This window comes from Haemorhous mexicanus, chromosome 25, assembly GCF_027477595.1.
Source record: "Haemorhous mexicanus isolate bHaeMex1 chromosome 25, bHaeMex1.pri, whole genome shotgun sequence".
In the NCBI taxonomy this organism is placed as follows: domain Eukaryota; kingdom Metazoa; phylum Chordata; class Aves; order Passeriformes; family Fringillidae; genus Haemorhous; species Haemorhous mexicanus.
Genome location: NC_082365.1, coordinates 4,598,007 through 4,617,639, shown reverse-complemented (window position 1 = coordinate 4,617,639; position 19,633 = coordinate 4,598,007). Strand labels below are relative to the sequence as shown.

At 46.3% G+C, this 19,633-nt stretch overlaps 1 protein-coding gene across 1 annotated transcript; it reads left to right on the top strand.

Annotated features, from left to right (window-relative positions):
- Positions 1–950: 950 nt before the first annotated feature.
- KCTD20 (potassium channel tetramerization domain containing 20) lies at positions 951–19,586 on the top strand. Its single transcript, XM_059867917.1, has 8 exons — positions 951–1,086; positions 10,451–10,647; positions 11,295–11,574; positions 12,613–12,715; positions 13,219–13,339; positions 14,282–14,479; positions 14,934–15,044; positions 16,423–19,586. The coding sequence occupies exons 1-8, from the start codon at positions 1,076–1,078 to the stop codon at positions 16,713–16,715; spliced, it is 1,314 nt and encodes a 437-aa protein (XP_059723900.1). The 5' UTR covers positions 951–1,075; the 3' UTR covers positions 16,716–19,586.
- The last annotated feature ends 47 nt before the right edge of the window (positions 19,587–19,633 follow it).

Below are 19,633 nucleotides of genomic sequence, written 5' to 3'. Positions count from 1 at the left end.
CAGCCTCACCTGGTGTGGGACGACACCTCTTGGTGATTAGAGATTCTTGCTGTTTATATTCCCCCAGCCTATTGCACCTGAATCTGGACAGATGAGAGAATTGGGCATTAAAGAAATAAAATCTTGCCCCCAAACCAAAAGTAATAACAAGTTTATGCATACAAAAGTTAGTAAATTAGCAGCTTGGATTTTTTTTCCTATGTTGTATTTCTTGGTTTGTTTTTAAGAGCTCTCTAAAGGCTTCTTTTATTCAGACTTGCCAGGACACATGTGCTTTATCACTGGCATGAGTCAGGAGGAAGATAGTTTCCTGCCTGTTCATACCCTCTTTGCATTAAAAATTATATATTATTGATGATATGTGATATATTTAGTTCTGTTGTTTTGTGAAATTGTGTTTGGAGCAGTCTCTGAGCAACCCAGCTGTATCTTAGGGGAAAGCAGTAAGAGATAGAATCCATTGATTTAATATTTGAGCTGGCAGAGGGGAACATCTCCAGGTGACATAAAGATGGCACCTGGGCACTGAGGGAGAGTGGTGGTTCTTATTGAGGCTCTCCAGCAATGCACTGATGTGTCAAAATCACTCATTTTATCCCCAGTTGCTGTAAATTTGTTTGGGCCCACGTCCTGGGGCTCCTGGGCTTGGGGATCCATGTTCTCATACTCATGTACATAACCAAAAATGCTGGTGGCTAATGCCTCTCTGCCTGCCCAAGGGATGTGTGGCAGGAGGGTGTTTTACCAAATGGCATCAAGGGCTTTATGAAATTGAGCCTTCTCTACCACACAATTCCTGCAAAAACTGTCTGAATGAAGAATTTGGAGAGCTATTGGGGAGGCTTTTACTGAAGAGGAGACTTAAAGCTGTTACCACACAGATTATAGTCAAGCTTTCCACGAATCAGCTGGAGGGACTTTTAACCTGAAATATTTACATGAATCAGCCGCCCGGGCTTTGGGGGAGTGACCAGTGCTGCTCGAGGAGTTTAAACTCCGAAGCTTTGCTGTGCCTGGCGCTTCCCTCTGCTCCAGGAGGATTTCGGGGTCGTGGTGCAGGGAGCACCCAGCACGGATGAGCCGGCAGTAAGTGAGGGGTGCTGGGCACAGGGTTTGCTCCAGAGTTACACCAGGAAATGTGGGTGGTCAGAACTTCTGGTGGTTGCAGGTGGATCAGATTCTCTGTTAGTACTCCCTCAGAAATACTCTTGTCTTTATGCTGTTTGCTGCAGTTTATAATTGAAATATTGGACTTCTCATAATACAAATGCAGGAATTGAAATTGTGGGAATTTGGAACCAAGTTGGCTTTAACTGCCTGAGAACAAAGGCTGAGAAATAAAAGGTTTTTTAAATCCAAAGGGATAAGGCAGCTTTTTTATGCTTTGCTGAAGTGTGTGGGATTTTCTGAAATCTTTGTAAATACTTTTGCAGCAAATGGTAGAACAGAGAACACAGCCAAACTGTTGTCTGCAGCACTTACTCCTGTTGCTGACTTTCACCTAAGTATTTGTAGCTTAATTTAACACAGGTGAAGAGAAAGTGTAACTCACAGGTGTCACCTGCCTTGAAACTTTATTTAGCTCAGTATTGTTTATTTTAGCAGGGAACATTTGTTTTTCCTGTCTCTAGGTGAAAATACCCTGCTTATATTTGCATCAGCTCATCTTTTGCCACAGTTTTTTTTTCCTTTTTCCCTGATCATATCTGCACAATCCAACCTTCTGCCAAGGAAGGAGGTGTGTATTCTATATGGGCATGGCCAGCTTTATTAAAAGTGCTGAATTTAATCAGATAGCACTGGCAAAGCTGCCATTGCCATAGTGGTAAGAAGCTATTTATGAGGATCAAACATCATTTTTCAGGTGACTGTTTTTATTCCAGTATTGTGAGGAAATACCCTTTATAGTTCACTTGGGTTTGCTCTCTAACATGAATACCTTGGGCCTCAGAGGGAGGGAAATAAAAAAGCAGTAAGTTGTTGCTGTGGTGAGGAATTTTGCTCCCATGGTTGAACATTGCTGGATGCATTTCATCTCTTCTGTTGGTGAGTCTGCCACAGTGTGACCTTCCTATTTTGGGAAAGTCTGTAATAGGTTACATCCAGGTCATAAATATCCATTGTTTTTCTGCAGGTTTCAGTCTTGGTGACTGTAAATTGGCAAAAAAAAAGTGCTGTGAGTGGGAGGCACTGATGAGGGGTCAGTTCAGTGCATAAACTGAGCACTGGTGGTGACAGAAGGACCTGGTGACCCCCAGGTCTTAAGTCAAGGTGTGCAAATGCAGTGTTAAACCCTTAAACCCATATTGCCAACTGTAGTTTTGAATTGCATCTGTAGAAACAGTGGATTTTTGTTGAGCCTCAATTAAGTGAGTAAGTCAGTAAACTTTGCTAACAGTGTAGCACTATGCACAGAATGGGAGAAACAATCCAGCATTTCATCAGCCTCCTTGCTGTCTCTTGCCAACATTTTCAGGCTGTCCTGCATTGCATCAGGCCTGCTGGACATTATTTTCCATCTATCATTTGAAGCCAGATAGAAAATGAATCCTCTGTATATTGATAGGGTTATTTCATAACAAGGGAAAAGCTTTTTGTCATGTGCCTGTGCTGGTTCAACCTATAAATCAGCTTTTATTGTCTGCTTGTGTTTGTGTTGGGAAAATGAAAGGAGGATCAGTAGGAGGTTTGTGAAGAGCATGTGAAGGCTGCAGCTGGGTGTTTTTCTCTCTGGTACAGTCCAGGAGAGTGCCTGGACCATGTGGTTCTCCAGTGCTCCAGGTGTATCTCCAGCTGCCAGGGAGTGGCAACCCCACCCCTGCCAAGTCTCACCTTGCCCTGAGCATCTCCATTGGTTCAGGGGCACAGGGCAGTGCTTGGGGCTCAGCCTGGCAGTGCTGCTTTCCCTGCTTGGAGAGACCTGAGGAGCCAGGCTGGGAGGGCTGGGGATGTCCAACCTGGACGGGAGAAGGCTCCAGGGAGACCTTAGAGCCCCTTCCAGTGCCTAAAGGGACTAAGAGAGCTGGAGAGGGGCTTGGAACAAGAGCCTGGAAGGACAGAACAAGAGGGAAGGGCTTCCCACTGCCAGAGAGCAGGGATAGAGGGGATATTGGGAAGGAATTCTTCCCTGGGAGGGTGATGAGGCCCTGGCACAGGGTGCCCAGAGCAGCTGTGGCTGCCTCTGGATCTCTGGAAGTGTCCAAGGCCAGGCTGGATGGGGCTTGGAGCACCCTGGGATGGTGGAAGGTGTCCCTGCCCAAGGCAGGGGGTGGCACTGGGGGAAGTTTAAGATCCTTCTTAGTTAGAGAATGAGCCATCAGGTCTGGTGTCATTTTTGAATGGAGGATAACATTTCACTTTTTGCCTTTCTTTCTTCTGGATGAGTTTGTGTCACTCTGCAGAGCCCTCTGGAATGACTCCCTGCCACTGGGAAGTTTTTATTGCAGGTGAACTGAGCTGACAGGCAGAATCATTTGGTTTTTCTTTCTCTGGGAAACTCTTCATGTGATGATCAGAAGCAAATAGTTATTATGAAAATTAGGAGTTGGACTGCTGCCTACTTGCCAATATTAGAATTTTTCAGCAGTTTGATGGTTGCTTTTTTACTTAACCAATGTTACCCAGCCCAGGGGAGATCCATTATCTCTGTGCTGCATTCCCTGCTGTGGTTTATGCCTTACAGTGATTCCCCTAATCCTTATGCACAGGAAACACTTCTCCTTATTTATCTTAAACCCATGAGATTGCCCTTTTTCTCTCCAAAGTAGAAAGCCAATCATTGCTAATTTGTTTCTCTGCTTTTATGTTTAGAGAAATTTTTGGAATATTCTAAGGAGACCTTTCAAGAATTTATGCTGGTTTTATCTGATATAAAGTTAGTTTTCTTCCTAGTAGCTTATAGGGGGCTGTGGTATGGATTTTTGCTGGAATAAAGAGGCTGATAACATAGGAATGTTTTAGTTATTGCTGAGCAGGGCTCACACAGAACCAAGGCCTTTTTTGCTGCCCACCCACCAGTGGGCTGGGGGTGCTCAGGAGCTGGGGGACACAGCCAGGCCAGCAGACCCAGGGATGGATATTCCATTCCTTATGGCATTGTGCTCAGCATACAGAGCTGGGGAAGAAGGAACAGGGGGGGATGTTAGGAGTGATGGTGTTATTCTTCCCTGGTGATGGAGCCCTGCTCTCCTGGGCACAGCTGAACACCTTCCTGCCCATGGAATGTGAGGATTTAATTCCTTTTTTGCTTTATTTGCATGCACAGCTTTTATAGAGTCATAGAATGCCAGACTGGCTTGGGTTAGAAAGAACCTTAAAATTCATCATATTCCACCCCCTGCCATGGGCAGGGACACCTTCCACTGTCCCAGGTTGCTCCAAGCCTTATCCAGCCTGGCCTCAGACACTTCCAGGGATCCAGGGGACCACAGCTGCTCTGGGCACCCTGTGCCAGGGCCTGCCCACCCTCCCAGGGAACAATTCCTTGCCACTATCCCATCCATCCCTGCTCTCTGACAGTGGGAAGCCATTCCCCTTTATCCTCTCACTCCAATTCATTACCAGCAGTCCTTCTCTGGCTTCCTTGGAGCCCCTTCAGACCCTGGAAGCTGCTGTGAGCTCTCCACACAACCTTCTCTTTTCCTTTACCTATAAAATGTCTGCCTCTCAACCCACGAGTTACTCTTCCAGTTCTCTCCCCATCCCACCAGGGAGCAGTGAGCATGTGGCTGTTTGGGGCTCAGCTGCCATCTGGGGTTAAACCAGGACACAAATTAAAGCCAGGCTTTAGCCAGTGTGGAAGAGGTGCAGTTCCATTAGAAATCCATCTTGTTCTCAGAGGAGGGCTGGAATTAGGTCAGGCACACCCTGCGTGCGCCTGTTTCCTGCTTGCTCATATTTCTGACAGTAATTGTATGTGGGAATGGTTTTGTAGACTTAAAGGAGTGTTGTCACCTTAAAAATGAGTTGTTTGGAGTTTTATTTCTGTCGGGATGGTCAGGCTGTGGTTTAGGAAGAGGGGAGGATTGTTCACCAGCTGATTCACTCACTGCTGGTGCTTCCTCACCGTTTGCAAACCAAGTGATGAAGTAAAGCCACTCATTTCTACTATTCTTACTCTCTGACACCTTCTCTCTTGGATGCCAGATGACAGTGAGACCCTGTATAAGCTGTCAGGGCTTTACTCCTCAATGGATTTTGGCAGCTAGGCTTTTCATGATTTTTCTTTGAAGTTTCTATGAAGTTCTTCATGTCTAAAATACTCTATAATGGCTCTTTAAAAAATATTCCAATGAGTATATCTTTATAAATATAATAAAATATTTATGTAATACAATACATAAAAAGTAGAAACCAGCACGTTTGTACTGATGCTTTTGCTTTCTTTTGCTTTATAAATGTGCTGTATCTAAATGGGTTTTCTCTGCTGGCCACGTTGCAGTATTTGAGTTTCTTTTCATGGCACACATCACCTTGTTCATGGTGCTCTGTGCATGTGAAGCCATTCAGCTCTTCCAGTAATGGGGTGAGAGCTGCATGCACTGGGAAGTGGCTTTGGATGTGCTTTAGATCCCTTAGGGTGGGGAAGGATAATGTACTGAAGATGTCACAGCCTCTTTACATTCCAGAACACTTCCTCAAGGATTGCAAAGAACAGGGATCAGCCTCTTTATCTCTGCAAAACATTTGCAGCATGAATTGTTTGTACCAATGGCACATTGCAAAATTAAAGTGTTTCCACTTTGTGATTAAAAACAACTTAAATTTGACTTCCATGTTTTTCCCTCAACAAAAGACAAGGCTCTAGACAAGTTTAAATAGAGATGATTTCAGTGGGACCACCAGCACAGGGTCTGGAGAACAGAGATGTTTGTGCAGTTGCACAGCTCATTCTTGACATTGTTGTGTTCCAGAGGAAGGAGTGTCCCACATGCTCCATATATGGCCAGAGCCAGATGGGAATTTTGTTTTTTGATTCTGATACTGATTCTCTTTAAAAAACTTTAAAACCCAGCCTTTCTCTGTCTGGAGGAGTTCTTTCTCTGATCTTCAGTGCTGAATATGGCATGGGGCTTCTGCTGCTCCTGAGTGCCCAGCTCCCACAATCCAGCTGTGAGGCTTCAGCTCCTCTGTGGACTGGTCCTTACCTGCTCCTTCAGGATCTGAGCATGCAGACAAGTCACAGAGAAGTGAGGAAAGACATCAGGGTGCCTGTTCACTGCTCCTGAGCCATCCTGTGGTACCAGCCAATTTACACTTCCCAGAGGGTGGAAACATGCATGGAAGGGGCCCTCTAAGGAGGGTGGTAACCTGGCAGTGGTTGTCCTGCTAGCACAGGGGAACTGCTGGTGCAGGGCCAGGAGCTGAGTAGTGAACGTGCTCCAAGTCAGTAACACCTGAGTAGGCAGAGGGCCTGCTGCTCTGAGCCTGAGGATTAGCTCTCTGCCTGTGTGTCCCTGTTTTCTCTCATAAAACACTTCCCTGCAGTGCTTCCCAGGGCTCTTAGGAGCAATGAGCAGTTGATATTTGTAAAAAGCTTTGAAGCTGAATGGTGCTAATTATTATTTATAGGCATTCATTCTCACCACGGGTAGTTCTCCTTGATCCTGGGCATGAAAGGAAACCAGGACATTTGTAAGCTGGTCAGGCAGGAGTTTGGCCTTGAAGTCTTTATGTACTTGTTTCCCCACTGGGTTCTGGGTGTGTTTGTAATATATTTGTCACATTAAATGACCAGTTTGGGGATTTATTGTACCAGCCAGATGTGCCAAAAGATCTTTACTCGTTTCCCTCACTTCTGCTGACACACGACCTGCAGGATTTTGGCATGCCAGGAGGGGCCAGGAGACAGGGAAATGCCATCAGCCTGAGCTGGGTCGGATGATCAGCAGGACTGGATGTTCCACTTCCAGGAAAGAGGAAAGTCAGATCTTCTGCTTGGGAGAGCCACCACATTGCAAAGAGCAGCTGTTTTCAGCAGGTTTTGCTGGTGCTCAACTTTGTTGAAGGAAACAGAAAAGAAGGAGGAAAAAGATGTTGAATAGCTGGGCCATTTTTTCCCTGACAGTCCTGCTTAGCAGATTAAGCAGCAGAAGGAGGGGAATGACAAGGGAAAATTGGTGTATTGTAGTTCCTGTGTAACTGGTGATGGTTCTGTAAGTAATTTCTGAGCTGCTGTAGTTAAGGACTCTGCTGAAGGGTGTGCAGGGTCTCTGCATTTAACTCAGAGCTTGAGGTGATGAACAAAGATTTCAACATTCACCCAACCCAGTTTGGTTGTTGTGAAATTCAGTTGGTGTTTTGTGCTATTTGACATCACTTAAATGGGGCTTGTTGGGCAGAGCTCTGGGGAAGTTATGGAGTCTGAGTGTCCCTGAATAACTCTGCTCTTTGCCTTCATATACTTATTGATCTGGTTTCCTGCCTAATTTCTCCTCTCTGCTGAGTAATGCATTAAATAGTCAAGAGATTGTTCAGGCACAGCAAGGGGAGGTTGTTGGCAGAGCTGTAGCAATTCAGCACTCCTGGAAGAAAGAGGCCCAAGAAGTAAATTTTATGCTTATCTTGTTTTCTTAATGGAGTTCTTGTCAGCTCACAGAGCAAATCCTGTTCTCTGGTGAGTGTGGCAGCATCAGCTTTGTCAGGGATATTGTTTCAGTGTAGGAAAGTTAGTGCTGGGGGAGAAGAGTTCCTGAGCACAACCAGTGTGGTGTCTGTTCCTCTGAGCAACCTGGGCTAGTGGCAGGTGTCCCTTGAGATGCTTTAAGGTCCCTCCAGCCCAGAGCATTCTGGGGTTCCTCCTGACAGCCAGCAAGTCTCAAGAATGACTCCCTTTAAGGGCTTTCTCTTAGGATTAGGGTTGTGATTGTATATCTGCTCAACAAGGGTATTCTTTTCCCCTTCTCAAAATACTTTTCCCGAAGTCAATCATACTGCATTTAAACAGGTTTTGGCTTTCAGTGCAGTTACCAAATTTTAAAGTATTTTGGTTCTGATTACAGATTGCAGAATGTTCTGAGTTGAAAGGGACCCACAAGGATCATTAAGTCCAACTCTTCAGTGAATGGCCCATGCAGGGATTGAATGTACAACCTTGGTGTTATCAGCATCATGCTCCAGCCAACTGAGCTAATCTCAGGGTCAAAACATACAATATAATAATTCAGTGAATGTGTTTGAAATCACATTATTAGTTGTATAAATACTTTAACATTTGCAGTCTTAAAAAATTCCATTTCTTCACAATAATCACAGTGCTGTGAAACAGGGGAATAGTTGACTTTTTGTTCCACTGGACATTGTCAATTCTGGAAGTGATTTAAAGACTTTTGGGGGGGGGAAGAGGTAGGGGTGGGCTTTTGTTCCCTCCAGGGTGTTTTAGAGTACGTGGCTTTTCATATTTAAATTTCTCTCCATACCCCTGTGTCCCACTACCTGGCACTGCTGGACATTCTCCCCTTCCTTTTGCTGCTCTGGCACACCAAAGAAGAGGGCAGAGGGTTGCTCAGGTTGTTCACATGGAGTTTGTGTTACTTTTGTTCAGGAAAAGATTTGTTTGTGTGTGACCACGTCCATCCCACTTAAGATGTTAGGAAGGGTTTTTCCCCCTGCTGGGCATTCACCAGGCTCCCCAGGGAATGGGCACAGCCCCAAAGCTGCCAGAGCTCCTGGGACAGGGTGGGATTGTTGGGCTGGCTGTGCAGGGCCAGGAGCTGGACTCAGTGATCCCTGTGGGTCCCTTCCAGCCCAGAATATTCCATAATTCTCACTATAAGATGCTTGGTCACAAAGTTCAGTTGTGGGTGGCTCTGCAAGCAGCAGGGAGGTGAGCTCTCATACTGATGTTCTCCTCCAACTCAAGATATTCCATGAGTCTATTCCCAGGTACAAGGCAGCATTCACAGGGGTTTCTGGGACTGCTGAGGGGTTTCTCCAGGGTCCAGGCAGCCAGGACAGGAAAGCAGCCTGGGAGCTGTGGGGAGAGGGAGTTTTCCCACCCTGGGTGTTTTGGTGAGAGCAGAGGGCAAGGCAGTGCTCTGGGTGCTGTTCAGGTTTGCTGGCACTGAGATGACCCTTGGGGGCTCCTTGTGTCACTGTGCTGCCAGCCAGAGCCTTTAAAAAAAGAAATGGTTTTGTTGTTGCCAAAAATCTTCCTTTGGATGACCATCACATGATGTGTAAGCAGCAGATTTTCTAAAAATATACAGATATAATAATGCTGGCAACTTAGAATTGGGTTTACAGAACAAAAGGAATGAATTGTTACTCCTTTTTTAAATTCTCATTAGGCATAAAATGCTTAATTCAGACTGCCAGTAATGATGGGCTTAAAACCCACCCCTGAACTGCTCATTAAAACCTTCACCCTCAGCAGGTGCTGGCCAGAAAACTCAGCAACTCTGACTTGGCATTTTACTGTTTTATTAGTGCTGTGTTTTAGCTGCTTTGTCTCTGCCAGGCGCCAGAGATGGCACCCGCAGGCCCTGCAGTCATCATTCAGCCAAGGGAAAGACACAGGACAATTGTTCTGCAGGGGGGAAATTGGAAAAATTCATTAATGAGGAAATTGGTGTTTTATGTTTGAGAGAGTGAAAGGAAAACACTTGAGGCCAAGAAAGGAGAGCTGGTTCTTGTCCAGAGCAAAGCAAATGCCAGAGAGAATGAGGGAAAGAGACAGGAAAGAGTTCTGATCTGTTAAGAGATAGAAAGGAGTGAAGTTGGTCTTAAAGATAGAAGGAAAAAGGAATTTTACTTGGAAAAAAAAGGAAGCTGTGTCCCTGCATATGCTGGAAGAGCATTCCAGATGTGAGTGGCAGTGGTTAAAACATGGTGTGTGGGGCTGCTCCAGCCATGGCTCTTCTGCACCATCCAGGTGTTGGTTGTGGGACTGTAGTGGGTTAAATACTGGGGGGAGCACTGTGTGACAGCACTGCATAAATCAGGAAGAAAGAACCAAAACCAAGCAATGATTGGGAGCAGGGAACCTCTTGGTCAAACCTCAGAGTGGTTAAGAGGCAATGCCTGAGCTCTTAACTGGAAAAATGTCATTTCAGGCTGCAACCATGTTATAGAGCTCATTTGGCCAGGACTGAGAGTCAAGAATATAAACATTTTTAAAGGGCTGTAGAGATCTGGAGTTGCCAGGAACGTATTTGCAGGACCACACAGGTGCTCTAAGTACATCAGTGGCTTTAGACTTAGCTTTAAGAAAGTGAAGGACTATAGATTAAATAGATTTAATAGACCCCTGATTACTTTAAAATCTTTTTTCCCCTCTTTCCATGTGAGGGTAGGGGCATAACTAGCACCATAAGCCTCTGAAACACAGTTAAATACCTGAAGAAATGCCTTTTGAGCCTGAGGGACCTTGTTTGTGGTACCAGATACAGAGATTTGAACTTCCTTGCTTGGGAGTTTCTTCCAAAACTAACAACCTGGATTCTCTCTCCAGCTCTTCTCTCAGGAAACGCCACCAGCTCCTCACAGCACGGAGGCCCAGCATGAATGGGAACTGTGCTGGGGGCACAGACTGGTTGAGAAATCTGGAGTCCAGTTGTCCTGTGGAAAACAGAACTGTAGCAGCCCATGAGTCAGAAGAAAGTTCTGTGGTGTTAGGAGGTCACAGCCCTGCAGTTCCCAGGACTGAGGGTAAGGATAATGCCCTCAACATTGTAATCTTTGAGGGAGATTATCTTTTGGGCTTTAAGGGGTGTAATGTTTTGGGAAATGTTCCAGTATCACAGGGCAGTTTGCACTGGGCAGTATGTGCCCTGCCTGTGCCAGGCTGCTCCAAAGGTCAGAAGTTCACAGCAGAGTTCAGCATCTTGGCAAGACCATCCCACGGGAGTGCCCTGGCCAGCCTGGAGCTGGCCCTGAACAGATTCACTGCAGGCATCTGGGCAGTCCTGTGTGCCCACCACAGACTGGCACTGGGCACTGCTGCCTTACAGCACTCTGGTGAGGTGTGTGATGCTGCTCAGCTTCCTGTGGGAGTCCTGCCAGCAGGCTGGATCTGTGTTTCTGGCCTTGTTTAATTCCTGTGCTCCTGCCCTTTTCATCTGAATCCATCTTGCTTTAACAAGGAACATTAAGCACCATGGCTCACCAAAACATCCAGCTGCTGGTTCAGTTCAAAAACAGCCTAGTTTTATGTTATATAACATCACCCTGACACTTATGGCATCCTTAATTATTGCATGACTCAGTTTTCTCATTTCAGTAGGAAGTGTTACTATGAAATGATGTTTTTCAATAAATTCTCTCCTCCCCTTGCAATGTTTGTTTGTGTCCCTCAGGTTTGGATTCTGAATGCCGACACAACACTTGCCCAGTAAATCCCCAGATCTGTAGCATGCTGTCTGCTCCTGAAGAACCTCACAACTGCCATATCCCAGATGGAAATAAGAGACAGCTGGAATATTTTAGTACCCAGGAACGCCATGGATGCTGTGCATTGTCTTCAAGCAGCAGTTCCCAGACAGTAGCTCCAGAGAAAGTGACCCTGGTGGTGGATGGCACCCGCTTTGCAGTGAATCCCCAGATCTTCACTGCTCACCCTGACACCATGCTGGGAAGGTGGGTCACTTCTGTTACCTTCAAGGTACATCAGGACAGTCTTAATTTTTTTTTTAATGGAATAAACATGTAATGTTTGTTTTGTGATTTCATCTGTAACACACGGTGACCTCAGTCAGAATCTGGCTGTGAGTGAGGCCCAGAAGACCTGACCAGATGGAGAGTTAGTTCTTCTCTAGATAAGTCTCCGTGTCCATCAAAACATGCACACTTTTAGCCAAAGGTGATCTCCTTTTCCTTCTCCCCGAGAGTTTGCCTTGTCTGTCAGCTGTACATCTGTCCCCAGCTGATAACCTTCCTCCTGAATGGGGAATATGATAATGCTCCATCCCTTCCTGCTGCCACCTCTTGATACTCTCCCAAGTCACTCAGCTCCTTCTGAGAGGTTGGAGCCTGTTGCTGCACCAAGAAATCCTCTGTGCTGTATTGCCAGGGGTGCTGTATTGCCAGCACTTCCACCTCTCTGGCCAAAGGGTTCTCGTGGGTCACTGACCCTTGCATGGGTTATTGTGTAAAACAAGGCATCTAAAGTCATGTGGAGTTACCTGGTGTAGGTCAGTGCAAGGGCTTTATTGCCAGGGGATTTTCTGCCCCAGGACTGAATAATCTGTTCCTTTGGCTTGTTCCTTAGAGTGCAGTAACCATAGCAACAGAGGCCTCCCTGAGCCAAGTCTTGTCCTTATTTACTAAGGAAGAGATTGGAGTGGAGGTTTAAGTTACTGTATCTCTGTATCACTGCTGGGCTTCATCACAGAATCATGGAATGGCCTCAGCTGTAAGGGACCTTGAAGCTCAGTTCATTTCACCCCTTGCCATGGGCAGGGACACCTTCCACTAGCCCAGGTTACTCCAAGCCCAATCCAGCCTGGCCATGGACACTTCCAGGGCTGGGGCAGCCACAGCTTCTCAGGGCAGCCTGTGCCAGGCCCTTCTCACCCTCACAGGAAAGAATTTTTTAACCCCAGTGCACCTGTTTGTCTCTGGAATAAATGCATTTTGATGTCCTTGTGCACTTACACAGTTCTTTTCCTCTCTCAGAATGTTTGGGCCAGGCAGAGAATACAATTTCACCCGGCCAAACGAGAAGGGCGAGTACGAGATCGCAGAAGGGATCAGCTCAGCCGTGTTCCGCACCGTGCTGGTAAGGGCAGCTCTGCAGGTGGGGAGAAAAGAAACAAGCAATCTGTTTGTCACATGTGCACAGCTGAGCCACCTCCAGGCACCTGCACTCCCTGGGACATTCTGGTTTTACATTTTGCCTTGTGATTTCTAAAGAAAAAATATAGCAGGCTTTGGTATAAGTCCACATTTCAGATATTTGCTTGTGTTGCCTTTTACCTTTTCTATGTCCTGCTGTTGTAATTCCTGAGCTGTATCCTGACCTAGTGTTGCATATAAATACGTATTGCATATGAGATGTTATGAAACCCTGTGCCATGGAAAGGTTTTAACTGGAGCTCATCATTTATCAGACCCTAGAGGATCTGCAAAAAAGATGTAGATTCTCAGACAAGCAGGGCTGTTTTATAAATAGTTTCAGTATCTCTCCAATTTTAGTAAACAAAATAAAGAACTAATTAGGAATTATCATAGTCCAAGATGTTAATAATTTTTCATCTCCAAAAACTGTCCTTTTATTCACAGGATTATTACAAAACCGGAATCATTAACTGCCCTGATGGGATTTCCATCCCAGACCTTCGAGACACATGTGATTACCTCTGCATAAACTTTGATTTCAACACAATCAAATGTCAAGATTTAAGTAAGTATGGAGAGAAATAAGCTTTTAGGAGATCATCTGCAGGGCCTTGAGCACTCTGATCCTGATTCAGTGCAGTTCTTAATCTTGAGCTTTACTTTAAGCATGAAGACATGGATTTCACTGGGGCTCAAGTTGCATTTCAACAGCTTCCTTTTGGCTGCTTCAATCCCTAGTGAAGTGACCAAATCCTTCAGAACACAGGCACTTTGCTCCAAAAGCAAATTATAAACATTTTAGTCTCTTTTTCTAACAGAGGCTGAGCAGAGCTTGCTGTTACTGCCAACAAAATGAAGGCTAAAAGCAAGATTATAACCCCTGTCCAAAATGTACCAGAGAATCATGAATAATTTAATCTAAAGGCTGATGGGGCAGAGCAGGAACCGAGGATACCAAATCTGGAGAGCAGTAGAATTCCTGGTCATGAAGAGATTTGATTGGGAGCACCTTTTTGGTGGGCATGCTGGCAAAAAGAAGTACTTTTAACACAGGCAGGTCTGTGAAAGGCACTTTACTGAAGTGGGGTGTGTGGTATCATAACACAGGCTGTGGGTGGAATTTCCTGCCCTGTTCTCTGGTGAGTGATCACAGAGAAGGCAACAAAATGTACTTTCAAGGGCAAAGGTTGTTGCTGGAAATTCAAGTTAAGTATCATAATGAATTAATTATTCAGTCTATTACTGTATCACTGTATTGATTGGGGCTTGGTGGGTTTTTTATGGGAATGGAATGGTTCTGCAGTGCAATTTGCATCCCATTTGAAATGTAGTCTGCACTTCTGACTTTGCCAGTTCTGGATCTGGAGGCTGTTGATGTGTCTGAACATATGTTGAGCATTTTGTCTGAAGAAGAACTCTTTCTGTGCTCTTGGATGGATCTGGGAAGTGCAGAGCTGAGATATATTTTCATGCTGCAGCAAAGCTGCTGTGGTCTGTGTCTCCTCAGGTGCTCTGTTACACGAGCTCTCCAATGATGGGGCTCACAAGCAGTTTGACAGCTACCTGGAGGAGCTGATCCTGCCCATCATGGTGGACAGCGCGCGGAAGGGCGAGCGGGAGTGTCACATCGTCGTGCTGACCGATGAGGACACCGTGGACTGGGATGAGGATCATCCACCTCCCATGGGAGAGGAGTATTCTCAAAGTAAGGGCTCTGCACTCTGTTCCACACACACCCAGCCATAAAGAAGGAACACATTCCCAAGCTGGCTTCCTTCAGGTGGAGATGCTGGCACGTGGAGCCCTGATTTGTGTGCTCTGTTTAAGCTGGTGCTGCTGGAGAGAGGATGCCTGGCTAGTTAGAAGTGATCCCAGCACTCACTGTACTTTTCCTCCTGTTTCTGCCCCCCTTTAGCCTTTTTCAGGCTCCTTAATGAGGGAATATTCTTTGCTTTACACTCCCATCTCCACCCAGTCTATCGAGACTGTGATTTGCATCTCTGCCCTCCCAAAAGGAAGTGCAATTAATCCCAGCAAGGAAAACAGACACCTGAAATAATCCTTGGAATCCACACCTGGCTTTTGGCACAGCAGGGCATGCCAGAAGCAGGGAGAAGGTTCCTCTTTGTGGATTCTAATCACCCCTTTTATTTCTCAAGTCCTTTACAGTTCCAAGCTGTACAGATTCTTCAAGTACATCGAGAACCGGGACGTGGCAAAAGCTGTGTTGAAGGAACGGGGCCTGAAGAACATTCGCATTGGCATCGAAGGTAACGTGCTGCTTCAGCAAGGGAAATGCATGACCAGCTGACTCCACAGTCAGCAAAGCCTGATTTCTTCTGGACTCCAGGCATTTCCTTGTTTACTCTGTGTTTTACACTTACTTTTACGAAACCAGTTAAAACTCAGCATGTTTTTCCTTTACCTCTACCGAGTTCCACTGAAATTGGCCAGGGGGCTTAAAAGTTAAAAGAAAGTGAAAGGTACATAACATGCAGGAGAAAGACTTGTCTTCTTAGGAATGAGTAAACAGGAAACAGGAGTCAAATGCTTCCACCTGCTGACCCAAGCTTTCCCTCAGGGAGCTTAGAGAATGCTGGGCTCTGCCCTGGGAGACTTATTTTTATAGTAGCTGTGTTTGCTCGCAGAATGGCTGGTGCTGTGCAGCACCTGCAGAGAATCATGGAATTGTTTAGGTTGGAAAAACCCTCTAAGATGATTGAGTCCAACCATTAACCCAGCACTGCTAAGCCTACCACATCCCCAAGTGCCACATCCACATGTCTTTTAAATCCCTTCACAAATGGTGACTTCACCACTGCCCTGGACAGCCTGTGCCAGGGTTGGACAGCCCAGGTGAAAAAATTTGCCCTAATGTCCAGTCTAAGCCCCTCCAGCACAGCTTGAGGCCATTCCCTCTCCTCCTGTCCCTGTTCCCTGGGAGCAGAGCCCAACCCCCCCAGATGAGCTCTCCTGCCTGGGAGTTGTGCAGAGCCAGAAGGTCCCCTTGAGCCTCCTTTTCTCCAGGCTGAGCCCCTTTCCCAGCTCCCTCAGCCCCTCCTGGTGCTCCAGACCCTTCCCCAGCTCCATTCCCTTCTCTGAACACACTCCAGCCCCTCAATGTCTGTCTTGTTGTGAGGGGCCCAAAATTGAATGCAGTACTCAAGGTGCCTCAGCAGTGCCCAGCACAGGGGGACAATCACTGCCCTGGGCCTGCTGGATGGACCATGGTTGGTACAGCCCAGGTCCCTGTGTCCTTGTTGCCCACCTGGGCTCATGTTCAGCCTTGATTCCTCATTTTCTCCCCACATAACCTCACAACAATCATTATAGTTTTCCTGATTTATCTGGCCCTTTTTCCTTCTCATCCTCACTGACTCATCTTTTGGCACATGGGGATGACCTGCTCTTGGAGCTTTAAGTTTTCCTTCTTGAAGGATGCCCAGCCTTCCAGGACTCCTTTTCAGGGGAAAAGAGAACAGTCTTGCAAGCCAATAATGCTAAATATGGAATCTGAGCATTTGTCTGCTCAGTTGTGTATGTGTCCCACCCTGACCCCACAGTCACCCCTACCCTGGGTGTTCTGGAATCCTGTTGTCCCTTTGTGAGTCAGGTGCAGTAGAACTGAGTGGCTGTCTGTGTTTCCAGGGTATCCCACGTGCAAGGAGAAGGTGAAGAGGAGGCCTGGTGGCCGCTCCGAGGTGATCTACAACTACGTGCAGCGCCCGTTCATCCAGATGTCCTGGGAGAAGGAGGAGGGCAAGAGCCGCCACGTGGATTTCCAGTGTGTCCGCAGCAAATCCCTGACAAACCTGGTCACGGTGGGGGATGATGTCTCAGAGGACCATGAGGTTATCATGCATCACCCCCCACAAGTGGATGAACTGGACAGGCTGAACGCCCCCTTCTCCCAAATGGTTGTTAATGATCTACCAGATTAGTGTGGCTCAGGGTGGAGAATCCTGCTGGATGTGGGAGACTCTCACCACAGTTTCATCCCAGGTGATGGGACACAGACTCCTGCAAGGTGCTTTATCCTCGTTCATGCTCTTACTACGTTGTCATATTTCAAGCATGTTAATAAAGAGCCACACTCCATAGTCTTAATTGTGCAATCAAAAGCAACGTCTGCTCAGACAAAAAGAAATGACCTGTTGTTTCTACTACAAAGGCTTCCGGATTGTGGGTGCTGAATATTTTATCTAAACTTCTGAAAGAAGAGCACAAGTGTGGAAATGTCTTGTGGGACATGAGAGGAAATTCTGGGCCTATCAAGACAAAGCTTTCCTTTACCATTAGGCACAGCTTTGATTTTGTGAGTTACAGAGGAGTGAACATCAAAGCAGGACAGATGATATTCTGTATCAACCAGCAGAAATGTAGCACAGTGTGACAGCAAACCCTGAGCGTGGAGGAATCTGCACTGCCACCTGGCTTTGGATCCAGCGTGGTGTACTGCTGCCCTAGGAGGGAGGAACCAGTTCCATAGGAAGCACATTCACAGGAATTCCCCATCTGTACTGCTCCATGAGATGGAATCATTGTTTTTAGGGATGTTCTGTGTTAAATTCAGTAAGATGAATAGATCATGCTGAAGGAAAACCCAAAAAAGACTGTAGCTGATATTTTACCAATAAAATAAATCTGTTAATAGCCAAATAGATGTAAGAAGCTTTCTAGAGGTGACTGTGCATACTGAAGACTTTGAGTTGTCTTCTCCATCCCCCTGCTAAGACAAACAAAGCCAGTGGAGGAGCTCCCAGTTTACTACCTGAGTAAAATCCTTGGTCTCATCAACTTTAGTCAGAATTGCTGTAGACTCTCCAAGGAGCTGCTGCAGCAGCTTTAAAAAGCCAGCTACTTTCTTCCCAGTTTGGAACTGACTGGGCCATTTTTCTGTCAGGCAGGTAAGAAATACCAGCAGTAAACCAGCCCTAAGAAGACAAAAAAGCACATACCTGGGAACAGCTCCTTTGCTGCTCTGAGTGTGTTATCCTGATCTCTGTAAGGTTCTGGGAATTTGGGTTCAGGGCCAACAAAGCTGTGACTGTAAGAGCAGGCACACTCCAGGCTGGTTTAGCTCAGGTGGACTGGAGCCTCACTGGTCCTGCTCCTGCAGCACTGAGTTCCCTGTGGGAGTTCCCTGTTGGAACTGGCTTATCCCCTGAGGGGCACACAGTGAGTTCTGCACTGCCCCAGCTCAGCTGAGGGCACCCAGAACTGAGCTGCCTCATAAAGCCATCCCTTCTGAAGCTGTGCAAAGGCTCTATGTACCCAAACCAGAGTTTTAAAACATGGTGCTGGTGCAAAAAAAAGCTGAAACCATTCAAGGAGAGGGACAGAGCTCCTCACAAAGCTGGGCAGGTCAGTGCTGCTCTGGCAAAGGTGTTGAACCTGGGTTGTGTCAGTGTTGAGTTACCTGGTCAGACTTGGCAAAACTGAGGTGTAGGTATCAGTCTGGCCTAAAAAGTTGAATCCTTTTTTGCCAGGCTGCAACATCAAGCAAATTTGTATTGTTCTCCTTCTGACTGCCAAGTGCATGGTGAATTGAGCAGTGAAATTTGCTGCTGGTTGCTGCCAAGGTGTTTGTGGTTTTCAGTGCAAGTAACATAACAAGATCAAGCAGAAATTTTAAGTTGCAAGTAACAAATCTCTGCCAATGCACATTTTAGTTTCCATTAGTATGGATTCAAGTTCCATTCTCTCAGTGTTTCCATTCTTAGCTTCTTTCCCAAGTGCAGCAAGTAGATTTCTTCTAAAAAGAAGTGCCTATGGGAAGATTTCAGGACCTCCTAAGAGTCCCAGGTGTTCAGATGCCTAAATTTCTCTTGATTACTTTTGAAAACTCCTCCCTGTGTGTCATTGGGTCGGTAGAGAGGTGTCCTTTGGTGCCTGCACAGAGCTGGGAGGTATGCAGACACTCCATTATTGCTCCTGATGAATTGCTCTTTATGTGGTAGAGAAAGGAAGACACGTGGACCATGAACCTCCAGCAGGGGCCAGACCAGCTCCGGTCCTTGCCTTGCTGATGAGCTGTTCCTCAGGATAAGAGAAGCACTGGTGAGCCCAGCAGTGGTGGAACTTGTCCCTAGGCCCTGAGTGCCCAGCAGTGATGGCCCCCAGGCTCTGTGATTTTGTTTTCCAGTGTGTATTTATTTCCCCAGCAGTGTCAGGTTTAAGTAAATGAGTGTTGGTATTGCCCAGCTGAGCTGGAACTGGAGGTTCCACACGTTCTGCTCTAAGGACTGAAGTGTGGGTGTTGTTTCAGGACTGTGGCAAGGCACCAGGTGCTGAGAATTGCACCTCAACAGCACCTTTGGGGATCTGACAGCTAAAGGACCATATCCAGCCAAACCAGTTCCCACCCAGTGTGTCCCTGAGCCCAGGGGCAGCTCGGCCTCTGGAAGGATTCAGGCAGTTCATTAAACTGCACCAGCCCTCTTGGGAGTTACTGTCAGTGCCTGTAGGAGTTTGTGGTTCCCTGTGCAATCAACTGGACAGCATGGGATGCACATTGTCCAGCTCCCATGATTTCCATGCAGATCTACCACTTACCCACTGCAGTTTATTGGCTTTCCCAAGTAATTATTCATTCTGGATAGTCTGGATTTTCAATCTTGTTAGTAGAGTGAGTTCCATTGGAACACTGAATCAAATTTTAAAAGTGTTTGCTTTTCTTCTTCTCACGGTCACCTACTTCAAGTACAAGGTCAACTTTTGTCTTACTCTAGATGTACTGAAGTGCTCCTGTGCTGTGTATGGACCCCAGATGTATGGTTTCTTTTCTGTATTAAAGTATAAATTATATGTGACCTGTTTGGCTCCTTTAAAAATTGTTTTAAATGTGGAGTAGAACAGG

What these genes read in the sequence shown, in the direction of transcription:
- KCTD20 (XM_059867917.1), top strand. An exon ending in TGCAGTTCCCAGGACTGAGG is followed by an intron (nt 10,648 to 11,294) that starts GTAAGGATAATG and finishes TGTGTCCCTCAG; the next exon opens with GTTTGGATTCTGAATGCCGA. An exon ending in CCTGACACCATGCTGGGAAG is followed by an intron (nt 11,575 to 12,612) that starts GTGGGTCACTTC and finishes TTCCTCTCTCAG; the next exon opens with AATGTTTGGGCCAGGCAGAG.